Source organism: Palaemon carinicauda, chromosome 3 (assembly GCF_036898095.1).
Source record: "Palaemon carinicauda isolate YSFRI2023 chromosome 3, ASM3689809v2, whole genome shotgun sequence".
In the NCBI taxonomy this organism is placed as follows: domain Eukaryota; kingdom Metazoa; phylum Arthropoda; class Malacostraca; order Decapoda; family Palaemonidae; genus Palaemon; species Palaemon carinicauda.
Genome location: NC_090727.1, coordinates 125,503,780 through 125,517,348, shown reverse-complemented (window position 1 = coordinate 125,517,348; position 13,569 = coordinate 125,503,780). Strand labels below are relative to the sequence as shown.

General features: G+C 40.9%; 1 protein-coding gene across 1 annotated transcript in view; it reads right to left on the bottom strand.

The window, feature by feature from the left end:
* Window positions 1-7,995: 7,995 nt before the first annotated feature.
* The window catches only part of Rrp42 (exosome complex component Rrp42), a 109,292-nt gene continuing 103,718 nt past the window's right edge, over window positions 7,996-13,569 (bottom strand). Inside the window, exon 6 of the mRNA XM_068370555.1 lies at window positions 7,996-8,171. Coding sequence (XP_068226656.1) covers window positions 8,073-8,171 — 99 coding nt within the window. The 3' untranslated portion in view covers window positions 7,996-8,072. The remainder of the gene's footprint in view (window positions 8,172-13,569) is intronic.

The window sequence follows — 13,569 nt, the reverse complement described above, 5'->3', positions numbered from 1 at the left end:
GGAAGATCATTCCACAACTTGGTAACAGCTGGAATAAAACTTCTAGAGTACTGCGTGGTATTGAGTCTTATGATGGAAAAGGCCTGGCTATTAGAATTAACTGCCAGCCTAGTATTACGAACAGGATAGAATTGTCCAGGGAGATCTGAATGTAAAGGATGGTCAGAGTTATGAAAAATCTTATGCAACATGCATAATGAACTAATTGAACGACGGTGCCAGAGATTAATATCTAGATCAGGAATAAGAAATTTAATAGACCGTAAGTTTCTGTCCAACAAATTAAGATGAGAATCAGCAGCTGAAGACCAGACAGGAGAACAATACTCAAAACAAGGTAGAATAAAAGAATTAAAACACTTCTTCAGAATAGATTGATCACCGAATATCTTAAGAGACTTTCTCAATAAGCCAATTTTTTGTGCAATTGAAGAAGACACAGACCTTATATGTTTCTCAAAAGTAAATTTGCTGTCGAGAATCACACCTAAAATTTTGAAAGAGTCATACAAATTTAAAGAAACATTATCAATACTGAGATCCGGATGTTGAGGAGCCACCGTCCTTGACCTACTTACAATCATACTTTGAGTTTTGTTAGGATTCAACTTCATACCCCATAACTTGCACCATGCACTAATTTTAGCTAGATCTCTATTAAGGGATTCACCAACCCCAGGTCTACATTCAGGGGATGGAATTGATGCAAAGAGAGTAGCATCATCTGCATATGCAACAAGCTTATTTTCTAGGCCAAACCACATGTCATGTGTATATAGTATGAAAAGTAATGGGCCAAGAACACTACCCTGTGGAACACCGGATATCACATTCCTATACTCACTATGGTGCCCATCAACAACTAACTCTTTGAGATCTACTACTTAAAAAATCAATAATAATGCTAAGAAAACGACCCACCCACCCCCAACTGTTTCAGTTTGAAAACAAGGGCCTCATGATTAACACGGTCAAAGGCAGCCCTAAAATCAAGGCCAATCATACGAACTTCACGACCACAATCAAGGGATTTCTGTACTGCATTGGAGATTGTAAGAAGGGCATCACATGCTCCAAGGCCTTTACGAAAACCAAATTGCAAACTAGGGAATAGATGATTACCTTCAGCAAACCTATTAAGACGTTTTGCCAGAAGACGTTCAAAAACTTTAGATAATATGGGAGTTATGGAAATTGGGCGGTAATCAGTGGGACTTGAGCTACCACAAACACATTTACATAGAGGAGTAACATTACCAATTCTCCAACAAGTGCTAAAAGCTCCTCTTCTTGCTAACTTGCGCAAAATAACAGATAACTTAGGAGCTAAGAAATCTGCTGTCTTTATAAAAAACAAAGGAAAAATACCATTTGGGTCTACACCTCCATAAGCATCAAGGTCCATCAACAGAGCTTTAATCTCACGAGATCGAAAAGCTAAACTAGTTAGTTTAGCCTCAGGAAAACAGGAATAAGGAAGTTCAAGTTTTTCATTACTCTGTTTACTGTCAAAAACATCAGCCAAAAGGGTTGCCTTTTCCTTTGGACAGTGAGTGACTGAGCCATCTGGTTTAAGTAAAGGAGGAACTGCTGCATCTACACCAAAGAGTGCAGATTTAAGGGTAGACCACCATTTATGTTCCTGAGTTGTACCAGAGAGGGTTTCTTTTATGATTAAATTGTACTCCTTTTCAGTTGAGGCATACACTCTCTGAGCAAAAGCTCGAAGCTGAGTATAGTTGTTCCAGGTCAAATCTGATCTGTTACCCTTCCAAAGGTGATAGGCCTCCTGCTTCTCCAAATAAGCACGTCTACAATCATCATTGAACCACGGTTTGTCCTTCATTCGGTACCTTAGCACACGAGAAGGGATACGCCTATCAATTATGTTGACTAGATTCTCATTCAAAGAGACAACAGGATCTACACTATTATATAATTGTGACCAATTCAAGCACAAAAGATCATGCAAAATCCCATTCCAGTCTGCTTGGGATTTCATATAAATTTTACAGGAATATGATATATCAGGGACAGGCTGCTCAGTCTTCACTAATAATGAAATCAAGGCATGATCAGAAGTCCCAACTGGAGAATCAACCTTACTAGTTATAACGCCTGGGGAGTCAGTGTATACGAGGTCCAAGCAATTACCAGACCTGTGAGTAGCTTCATTTATGATTTGCTCACAGCCTGATTCAGAGGCAAAGTCTAAAGCTCTTAAGCCATGGCGATCGGTAGGAGAGATAGAACTTAACCACTCCCTATGGTGAGCATTAAAATCACCAACAAAGACAAAAGAAGCCTTTCTATCATCTTCTTGTATCTTAGCCATAATGGTAAGAAGACAATCGAAGATAGAATCATCCATGTCTGGATTCCGGTAGATCGAACACAAATAAAAGTTGTTATGCCTGCCACAAACTTTTATTACCTGAATCTCATGACATCCACATTGATAGCAGGACTTATGAGAAGCAGGGTACTCGGTCCTAATATACACCGCCATTCCCCTGGCCCTAGGAATGGCATCACGTTTCAGCATTATTGGCTTCTTAAAACCAGTTATAAGGAGCTCAGATGAGTGCCTCATATTAGAAACCAAAGTTTCTGAGCACAAAAGAATATCATACTGTCTGGACGCAACTGTAAGGTCTTGGATATTTGCATGAAGACCACGAATATTGCAATACAGAAGACGACATTGACGAAATCTAGGACGTACTGGTCCCGGATTTTGCTCAATGTCTCCAGACAGCATAAGAATTAATAGAAATAAAAAAGAGACATCATACTTAAAAACTAGATTAACAAGAATTATAACAAAAACAATATGTACAGAATAATAAAAAAAGTGATTGATGATACCCATAGACTATAGTAAAAAGTCGGAAAAACTGGTCAACATGGAGGAGCCGATACACCATGCAAGGCTAAATACCCTCTTAGCATTGGTCTGCTTTAAAGTTCCTGTCATCCTTTTATATGCCTGCCTATACAGTATATAGGAGATGCCCTGATTGCAGATGGAGCCAAAGTGTGGGGGCGAGATATCACCACCCTATGGAGAAGAGAGTCTTGACGTACCTTCTTCTAGCGCTCTGCAACTGCATAAATGTCTTCCGAGCAGAACAAAGACAAGTTACTTGTCCTAAGCGGTTCCCTCTTTGTCATTTGCTTTGGTAACTTTGAAAGGACAGTCACACATTTCAAGATCCAATTTGCCCACTGGTTGACTGACTGCATTGACAGACCTCGCTCCTGAAAGCAAAAAGTTCGTCATTGCCTTCTTTTTATAATTCTGTCAAGTCCTCATAGCAGTCACATAAGTATCCAAGCCAGACCAGTAGTCGATCCTTGAAGTAGCTCGCAAAGTTGCCTTTGCAATCCGCTCTGTGTTTGTGGCTTCTGCAGCCGAGAAGGCACCTGTTGTGCTGCAAGTTTGTTCATGGACATGCATGCTTTAAATCAAACCGGAGACTGGAGGGTCTAACGGTAAGGGCGAGGGGTTGTCTTGTAAGATATTATAATAATTCTTGTGCTTGACATAAACGAGAAATTTGCTATTCCTAAGAGAGTCTTCGCGGTTATTTGGCAAACAACTTTTTTTTAATAGTCCTAGACACCCTCTTCGACCAGGTCTTTCCAGGTCATGGGACCTGACGAAAGAAGTCATAGACCATGTCTATCCTTTCAAGAGGGGAATAAAATAGATCTCCAAGTCCATTGACCTTCTTTATGTAGGTCAAAACCTGCATAAAGGTCCATCTCTTCTTGCTAGGTGGCAGGAACTTTCGGGCTAGCTGGCCGAGGCAGCACACCATCATATAAGGGGGCCCTGTTCTGCATTGTGGACAAAGACAAGGAAGATACCACATCCCAAGTACCTTTTCGAAGTCCTGGGTCCTCAAGAACTTTCAAAGCGCTGTTTTTTGGGGAGGTTTTTCTTATTCTTCCGCTCCCGAGGCTTAGCTGAAAAAGAAGCTAGACTAGCCTTCTCCTTCCCAGGGTCCACAACTGGTTACGAGACCTGCGGAGACTCGACGGGAGCGGAACGTTTGGTGTGGCATAGACTATCCTGACTGGTTTTTCGTTAATTGTCTGTGAACGAGACCTTCCTAGGAGGCCTCAAACCTTTGCTGGTCCTCGGATGAAAGATGTCTCCAGGGGCTGGCGTTTCCTGTCTCTAGTTCCTTCGCTTCTTCGTCACTTTGACTGGGCATCAGGCATGTCATGGGCAGTACAAAACGTTGTAGTGGTTTGCGGACTGCGGCTAGACATAGCACGCAGACTGCCTAGTGTCCGAATGATGACCACACTCCGTTCCACTACACAAAACATATGGTGGAATACCTAGAGATCTGGGCGAAAGGTAAACAGTCAAGAAGAACTGGGCACTAGGCACCATCCTTTGATTTTATACTGGGCAAGGGTACCTCATAATTTCCTACTATTCTACCTTGAGTATACTTAACAGCCACATCAGGCATAAGCACCCACCCCACAGATAGGAGGCTGATGGCTAACGACAGAACCCAATACTCGGACACGAGTGGGCGCCGACGACGACGACGATACCGTCTCACATCCACTGGCACTTGGTAATGAGTTCTAATTACAGTAAATAAAGCAGTATGATTTCCTGGTAAGACTTTTTCTTTACTTGAGCATGGCTACACTTGAAAAATAACAAAAATTAAAGGAAATTTAAAGGCTGAAAATCAAAGAACAATAGGTAAGGAATTCCATACCACATCTATATAAAAAAATGGTTTATTTAAAAATTAGAGAAAATAAAGACAGTGATTGTAAACAAATTCTGAAAAAATATCACGGTTGAGAAAAAAATTATTCCACATTACCAGTTATAATAGCCATGGAAATTATAAAATCCTAATGTTTTGCAATAAACTGCATACCATTAAACACTGACAATAAACAATACAATTACCAGATGTTGCTGCAAACTGTCATAAGAATGCATAACTTGTACCATATCTAATATCAACTTCTAAAATTTAGTATTCATAAATTGTGAAGCTGCCTCGAAGAATCGGAAAACCCAGATTTGATCTGATAATACCAGACACCAGTAATTTTGTCTTGACAAAACATGTAAATGAAAGTAGACAAAATTTCTTTTTCTTTCTTTTTCCTCAATAGCCATACTTTAACCAAACATCTTAGTCTGGTTTAGACTTCTGTGAGGCTGCCTTGAAGGATGGGACTAGATAAACTGGTAAGTTTATAATAGGTAACAGCAGGTGAGCATGAAAGCTTACTCTACAATTAAACCTGTGGGGAAAATATCAAATGCATAATAATGGAACTTGTACAAAAATACATTAATAATATAGAAAACCAAAGCTACATAAAATTAGCAATTAAAAAAAAAAATAGATATTTTTTTAGTTCAATAACAAGTACACAAATTATTAGCAATTAAAAAAAATTGAAATATTTTTTTAGTTCAATAACAAGTACACAAATTTGTATTTCTCCTTGCTATAGCTTTTCTTTTTACAATGAGTGACCTTGTGACGAATGGTTGTCAGACCAGAGTAAGAGGAGCATGATGAGCAGCAGCACTCTTACGCTTAGGATCCAAGAGTGGCCTGGAACTCCCTAGAGTTCCTGACACCAAAAAGGGAATGGTCATGGGTTGCCTATTGCTTGCTTAATAGCCTGAGCCAAGTTCCATGAATCACGGTGTGTCCCTCATGAATGAGGGAGCGGCTTAAGAGCCCTGGGCGAACGATGTTTATGTGTGCCGATCTCAAAGCCCTTATCTTGGAGTGGAGATCTAACAGAAGAACGCACGCTAGCGGAGAAGGGAACAGACCTTTGTCCAGGACACAACCATGTGCACACCTCTAGATCGAGCTTCAGCTCAAGGTCTGGGATCTGTTCATTCGCGAGCCGAAGCATTGCGAACTTTTGCAAGAGTACTTGTGGATGGTTCACGAGTTGTCTTGCGCACTCCCCAAATAGGACACACATGCTCGGATGGAGGCAAGAAGCCAACATTTCCCCTGAAGGGGAAGACACCTGAACAACACCCCAGATGGTAAAGCAGTCACAAGATTCATGGAGACTTGTTGTAACTTGGAGGCATGGTGGAAAGGGGCCGAGATTTATGATCGCCTTACGGAGGAGACCAAACGAGAAGAGTCTGCGAGGAGAGTACGAAGTGCTGGAGAAAGAAGTCTGGATTTCTTTGACCTCGAGGGAGAGGAATCCTTTAGACTACTAAGTGCACCTACTGTACTGTTCCCATTGGGAGAATGGCCATTCCCGACACTCTTCGTATGATAAAGCCTGTGTGCTTGAGTGTTGTCTACACGAAGGACAAAATCAGTGAAGATACGTCTCCATAACAACATAAACATGCCCCAAGAGCTACCCACTAATTTATGATTAACCCACATGATTGCAAGCTTCGGAGACCACACACTCCTGAAAAGAAAGAGAAATCTTTAGTTTTACTGCCAGATAATAGTTTTAACGGGAGAGCGAGACGGTGTCTTCACTCTCCCGAGCCAAAAACAAAAGTGAGGTATCTCACGGGGCGAGTGTGTGACCAGGGTGGCTGGTCTACCCCCCCCCCCCCCCTATCCTCGCTAGTTAGGGGAGGGTTGTTGACACTTAAGTTAAAGTTCATGGCTTTTTCCAGCTACGCTGTAAACCTATATCCATAGTAAAAAGCAAAGGGTTTGTATTCGTGTAGAAACAATTGCGATTTTTACGATAGTCATTGACATTTAAGTAGCTTCAAGAAGGAAGCAATATGAAGCTCTGATTATATTCATAAAAATAATACTCAACTTTATAAGTAGAATAGCTAAGAACAAACTCCTGTTATATACAGTCCAGTATATTCATACAGAAAGCTATGTGAAGGCTTAGATATACAGAACATGTACTATGTTTCTTAATTATAATGTCAATTTCCATTCTACCAGGAAATATCACACAGCTAAATACCAAAGATATTCAAGAGGTAGTTATATGTTTGTTTTAATAATCTTTATGATTTTAAGGCCTATAACTTAATACTCTGACTTTTTAAAAAAAATTTATTTTCAGATAAAAGAGGAGAAAAGATTGAAGAAAGAAAAGAAGATTTTGAAAAAGAAGAAAAAGAAATTAAAAAAAGAAAAGAAGCAGCGAAGCAAAAGTCATGATAGATCTCGATCTCGTTCAGCTGAGAAGTTAAAAAAAAGGAAAAAACATAAACGTAGTTCGTCTTCGGAAAGTCGGGACTCTGGTCATAAACGGAAGAAAAAGTGTCATGATTGATCAACTTCAGCTTATGTTATTCCTTTTATATAAATGTAATTTTGTATTTGATGACTTTATTTGATAAAGGCATGTATAGAATAAGAGGAAACTTCTTCATACGAATTTTCCTAAGAAAACCTTTTATAGTGGATTTTAATGAGTCTATGTATAATATACATTTGACTGGCTTGTAGACTACTACTGAATATATGTATGTATCATTTCCAGAGGGATTTGTAAAAAATCTAATTGTGACATTTGACCTTTCAAAGACTCGGACAATTTGTTTGAAGGTAAATAAGAATAAAAGGGAAACATGATGTATTGCATTCACAAGGAACCTCTATGAAAAGAAACTTGGGGAATAACTTCTAAGCCTGACTTAGCTGGTAAGTACTAGTAATAATTATGTGAAATGGTATACAGTACTGTAATTGCTAAGTGATGTTTACATACAAATAATATTACAATTATGGATTTAATCCAGCCCTGAAATATTTATCCCAATGCATAAGTATTCCAGTGAATAATTATTTTATATTAGTCATTCACCTAACATTGAGGTTCTTGATATTCCCTTAAAGTTTATATTTTTACCATCACAGGGTTGCTATGGTAGTTGTTGAATGATTGATTAAGTATTACAATTCTCAAAAATTGCAATAACTACTGTAATATTTTATTTTTGAAAAAAAAGGTTGAATAAAATGAAAATTAAAACATTCAAATATTTATTTATCAAAAAAGAAAAAGATAATAAAAATAACATTACAGTATTTGACTTAGTTTCCTCAAAGAAAACCTTTAATTTGTCTGTTCTCTATGCTCTCTTCCTGGTGTAGTTTTAAAAGAAGATGCTGATGGATCCTCAGTCCAAGGTCTCTTGCACTCTGAAAAAACATTGAATAAAATCATATTCAGTGTATTAAAAAAACTCAACTGCATTAAATCCTTAGGAATAGCATTTTACCTATCACAAACCTCCAACTATACAAATGCTTTACTGCTTAAATAACCCCTTGGCCATGCAATATTTGAAAGAAAGAACTTCTCATTCTTGTGTACCTTCACAGTAAGAGGAACATCCTTAGTAACATTGGGATGAGCCAGCTGCCTCTTAGACCCCTTTCACACAAATCGAATTAGCTACCTGGCGTCCACGACATGATGCCGTATTTCCAAATGGCACCCATTTAAAAATGGCCTCTGTGGCTGGAGCGAAATATACAGAGGACTCGATGCACTTACATGATCATTTATGATGACCTTTTGCCGTATAGAGTAGACTGTGATGATACTACTCACCACTAACCTGTATACACATGCTTGCCAGTGATAATGGACATAGATGACGTGTGGACAGCACACGTTCATGTCGTTATTGACAGACACCAAAAAAGTGATACAAGTGAAAGTGGCCTTAGAGGTAGCTATCGACTTGCCAAGTTCATCAAGCAAAGAAACCAAATCATTAAAAATAAGAAGACATTTTAATTTTCCTCTAATCACATTAGTTTTCAAGGAACTGAAATACTTCAAATGTATATTATTTAACAATAAACCTGTCATAGAATTAAGAATGCTAAATGAAGAAAGTCTGGTCAAGATATTTATTAACCCTCTACTTTAGCTACATTCTTACTAGCTTTTGCCATCCTACTTCATAGTGCTACTGAAATGAAGAGGTGAGACAGAAGACCTAAATTCTATAAATCCAATGTCAAATATCCTTCATAACAGTTTCCAATAATCATAAATATGAAAAATGGAAGTACAGGATTGCACTACTACACTAACATTTACTTACTGAAAACAAAATAAAAACAGTATTACAAAACTAATAACAAAAGCATTACTAAAAAGTTAAATTTAAAACACTCCTGGTACTCAAGAAAAGTCCTACAAAAAGTGGTACAGTACTTCACTACAATGTTCAAACTCTTAAGGTATGGGATTTCCAAAATATATTATACTGTACTTTATATTACTTTTAATGCTACTAAAAGGCTGGCTACTGTAGAACATCATGACTTTACCAAATGGAGAGAAGGTGATACATAATTACACTGATTATTACTATTACTACTAGCTAAGGTACAATCCTAGTTGGAAAAGCAAGATGCTATAAGCCCAAGGGCTCCAATAGAGAATATAGCTCAATGGGGAAAGGTAATAAGGAAACCAATAAACTGCAAGAGAAGCTATGAACTAATGAAATAACATATTTTGAGATCAGAAACAATATCAATATAAATATGATATTTTAATTATAAAATAAATTTTTGAATATACTTACCCGGTGAATATATAATAGCTGCAACTCTGCGGCTCGACAGACAACATACTCAAAAAACTCGCGAGCGATCGCTATGCAGGTTGCGGGTGTGCCCACCAGCGCCAACTGTCGGCCAGATACCACTCTTGAATGTAAACAAAACCTTCAATTCTTCTCGTCCCGCTGCGTCTCTATTGGGGAGGAAGGGAGGGTCATTTAATTTATATATTCACCGGGTAAGTATATTCAAAAATTTATTTTATAATTAAAATATCATTTTTAAATATTAAACTTAGCCGGTGAATATATAATAGCTGATTCACACCCAAGGAGGTGGGTAGAGACCAGAGTTAATATGTTTACAGCGTATAAGCTAAGAGTTTTTTCATTTTGACAGTTATCAATATAACAAAACCAAAATAAATAGGTACCTGGTAAGGAAGTTGACTTAGACGATTACTCTGCCTTGTAAGTCTGTCTTCCTCACGGAGCCCAGCGATCCTCTTAGGATGCTGACAGACTCCCAGGAGCTGAAGTATCAAGGGCTGCAACCCATACAACAGGACCTCATCAAACCCCTAATCTGGGCGCTCTCAAGAAATGACTTTGACCACCCGCCAAATCAACCAGGATGCGAAAGGCTTCTTAGCCTTCCGGACAACCCAAAAAAACAATATTAAAAACATTTCAAGAGACAGATTAAAAGGATATGGAATTAGGGAAGTGTAGTGGTTGAGCCCTCACCCACTACTGCACTCGCTGCTACGAATGGACCCAGTGTGTAGCAGTCCTCGTAAAGAGTCTGGACATCTTTCAAGTAAAATGACGCGAACACTGACTTGCTTCTCCAAAAGGTCGCGTCCATGATACTTTGCAGAGATCTATTTTGCTTAAAGGCCACGGAAGTTGCTATAGCTCTAATCTCGTGCGTCTTAACCTTAAGCAAAGATCGGTCTTCCTCACTCAAGTGTGAATGAGCTTCTCGTATTAACAATCTGATAAAATATGACAAAGCATTCTTTAACATAGGTAAGGATGGTTTCTTAACCGAACACCATAACGCTTCAGATTTACCTCTTAAAGGCTTAGTACGAGCTAAATAGAACTTAAGAGCTCTAACGGGGCATAATACTCTCTCTAACTCGTTGCCTACGATCTTTGATAAGCTAGGAATATCAAAAGATTTAGGCCAAGGACGAGAAGTCAGTTCATTCTTGGCTAGGAAACCAAGTTGAAGAGAACAAGAGGCTTTTTCTGACGAAAAACCGATGTTCTTGCTGAAGGCATGAAGCTCACTGACTCTTTTAGCTGAGGCCAAGCACACCAGGAAAAGAGTCTTAAGAGTGAGATCCTTCAGGGAGGCTGAATGTAAAGGCTCGAACCTGTCTGACATGAGGAATCTTAGGACCACGTCTAAATTCCATCCAGGTGTAGCCAAACGACGTTCCTTAGAGGTCTCAAAAGACTTAAGGAGATCTTGTAGATCTTTATTGTTGGAAAGATCTAAGCCTCTATGCCGGAAGACCGAAGCCAACATGCTCCTGTAGCCCTTGATCGTGGGAGCTGAAAGGGAGCGAACTCTTCTCAGGTATAAGAGAAAGTCCGCGATTTGGGCTACAGAGGTACTGGACGAGGATACAGATACTGACTTGCACCAGTCTCGGAAGATTTCCCACTTCGATTGGTAAACTCTAATGGTAGAAGCTCTCCTCGCTCTTGCAATCGCACTGGCTGCCTCCTTCGAAAAGCCTCTAGCTCTCGAGAGTCTTTCGATAGTCTGAAGGCAGTCAGACGAAGAGCGTGGAGGCTTTGGTGTACCTTCTTTACGTGTGGCTGACGTAATAGGTCTACTCTTAGAGGAAGACTTCTTGGAAAGTCTACCAGCCATCGAAGTACCTCGGTGAACCATTCTCTCGCGGGCCAGAGGGGAGCAACTAACGTCAACCTTGTCCCTTCGTGAGAGGCGAACTTCTGCAGTACCTTGTTGACAATCTTGAATGGTGGGAATGCGTATAGGTCTAGGTGAGACCAATCTAGGAGAAAGGCATCTATATGTATTGCTGCTGGGTCTGGGACTGGAGAGCAATAGATTGGAAGCCTCTTGGTCATCGAGGTTGCAAAGAGGTCTATGGTGGGTTGACCCCAAGTCGCCCAAAGCCTCTTGCACACATCCTTGTGGAGGGTCCATTCGGTTGGAATTACCTGACCTTTCCGACTGAGACAATCTGCTAGAACGTTCAAGTCGCCCTGGATAAACCTCGTCACTAGGGAGATGCCTCGATCTCTTGACCAGATGAGCAGGTCCCTTGCGATCTCGTACAGTGTCAGGGAGTGGGTACCTCCTTGTTTGGAAATGTACGCCAAGGCTGTGGTGTTGTCCGAGTTGACCTCCACCACTTTGTCTCAAAGGAGACTCTCGAAGCTTATCAAGGCCAGGTGAACTGCCAAAAGCTCCTTGCCGTTGATATGCATGCTCCTCTGACTTGAGGTCCACAGACCTGAGCATTCCCGACCGTCCAGTGTCGCACCCCAACCCAAATCCGATGCGTCTGAGAAGAGGACGTGGTTTGGTTTCTGAACTGCTAGGGGAAGTCCCTCTCGTAGACTGATATTGTCTTTCCACCAATTCAGGCAAGTCTTTACTGTTACGGAAATCGGGATCGAGACCGCCTCTAGCGTCTTGTCCTTTTTCCAGTGAAAAGCTAGATGGAATTGTAGAGGTCGGAGGTGTAGCCTTCCTAGCGAGACAAACTGCTCCAGGGATGATAGAGTTCCTATCAGACTCATCCAATTCCTGACTGAGCAACGTTCTCTCTTCAACATCTTTTGGATTACGAGCAGGGCTTGATCTATTCTGGGGGCCGACGGAAAAGCCCGAAAAACTGGACTGCGAATCTCCATCCCTAAATACAGAATAGTTTGGGATGGGATCAGCTGGGACTTTTCCAAGTTGACCAGAAGTCCCAATTCCTTGGTCAGATCTAAAGTCCAATTGAGATCCTTCAGACAGCGATGACTGGACGAGGCTCTGAGAAGCCAGTCGTCCAAATAGAGGGAGGCTCGTATACCCGATAAATGAAGGAATTTTGCCACATTCCTCATAAGCCTCGTAAACACGAGAGGAGCAGGACTTAGGCCAAAGCACAGGGCCCGAAACTGGTACACCACATTGTCGAACACAAATCTCAGAAAAGGTTGGGAATCTGAGTGAATGGGGATGTGGAAGTAAGCGTCTCTTAGGTCGAGAGAGACCATCCAGTCTACCTTTCTGACCGCCGCTAAAACTGACTTCGTGGTCTCCATGGTGAACTTTGTCTTTGTGACAAAGACATTCAGAGCACTGACGTCTAGCACCGGTCTCCAACCTCCTGTCTTCTTCGGTACTAGGAAGAGACGGTTGTAAAACCCCGGTGATTGAAGGTCCGAGACTTTGACCACCGCTCCCTTCTCTAGCAAAAGAGACACTTCTAGTTTCAGGGCTTGTCTCTTTGCTTCCTCTCGGTACCTGGGAGAGAGATCGATGGGGGACGTCGCTAGAGGAGGTTTGCGTACAAATGGGATTTTGTACCCCTCTCTGAGCAACCTCACAGACTGTTGATCTGCACCTCTCTTCTCCCAGGCTTGCCAGAAGTTCTTGAGTCTGGCACCTACTGCTGTCTGAAGTTGCGGGCAGTCAGACTCTGCCTCGCGAGGACTTGGCTCCTTTCCTCTTTCCTCTCTTCCCTTCGGCACGAGTACTTACCCTGCTGGGGGCTCTGCCACGAAAGGGCGGAATAAACCTGGACGCTGGAGTGTCTATCCTAGGTCTAGCAGACAAGGCAGACGAAGGGGTCCCTTTGCGAGCCGAGGACGCAACCAAGTCATGGGTGTCCTTCTGCACAAGGGACAACGATATTTCCTTAACTAAAAGTTCAGGAAACAAGAACTTAGATAACGAGGCAAAGAGTAGCTCAGATCGTTGACAGGGCGTCACTCCTGCTGACAGAAAAGAGCACAGAGACTCTCGTTTCTTT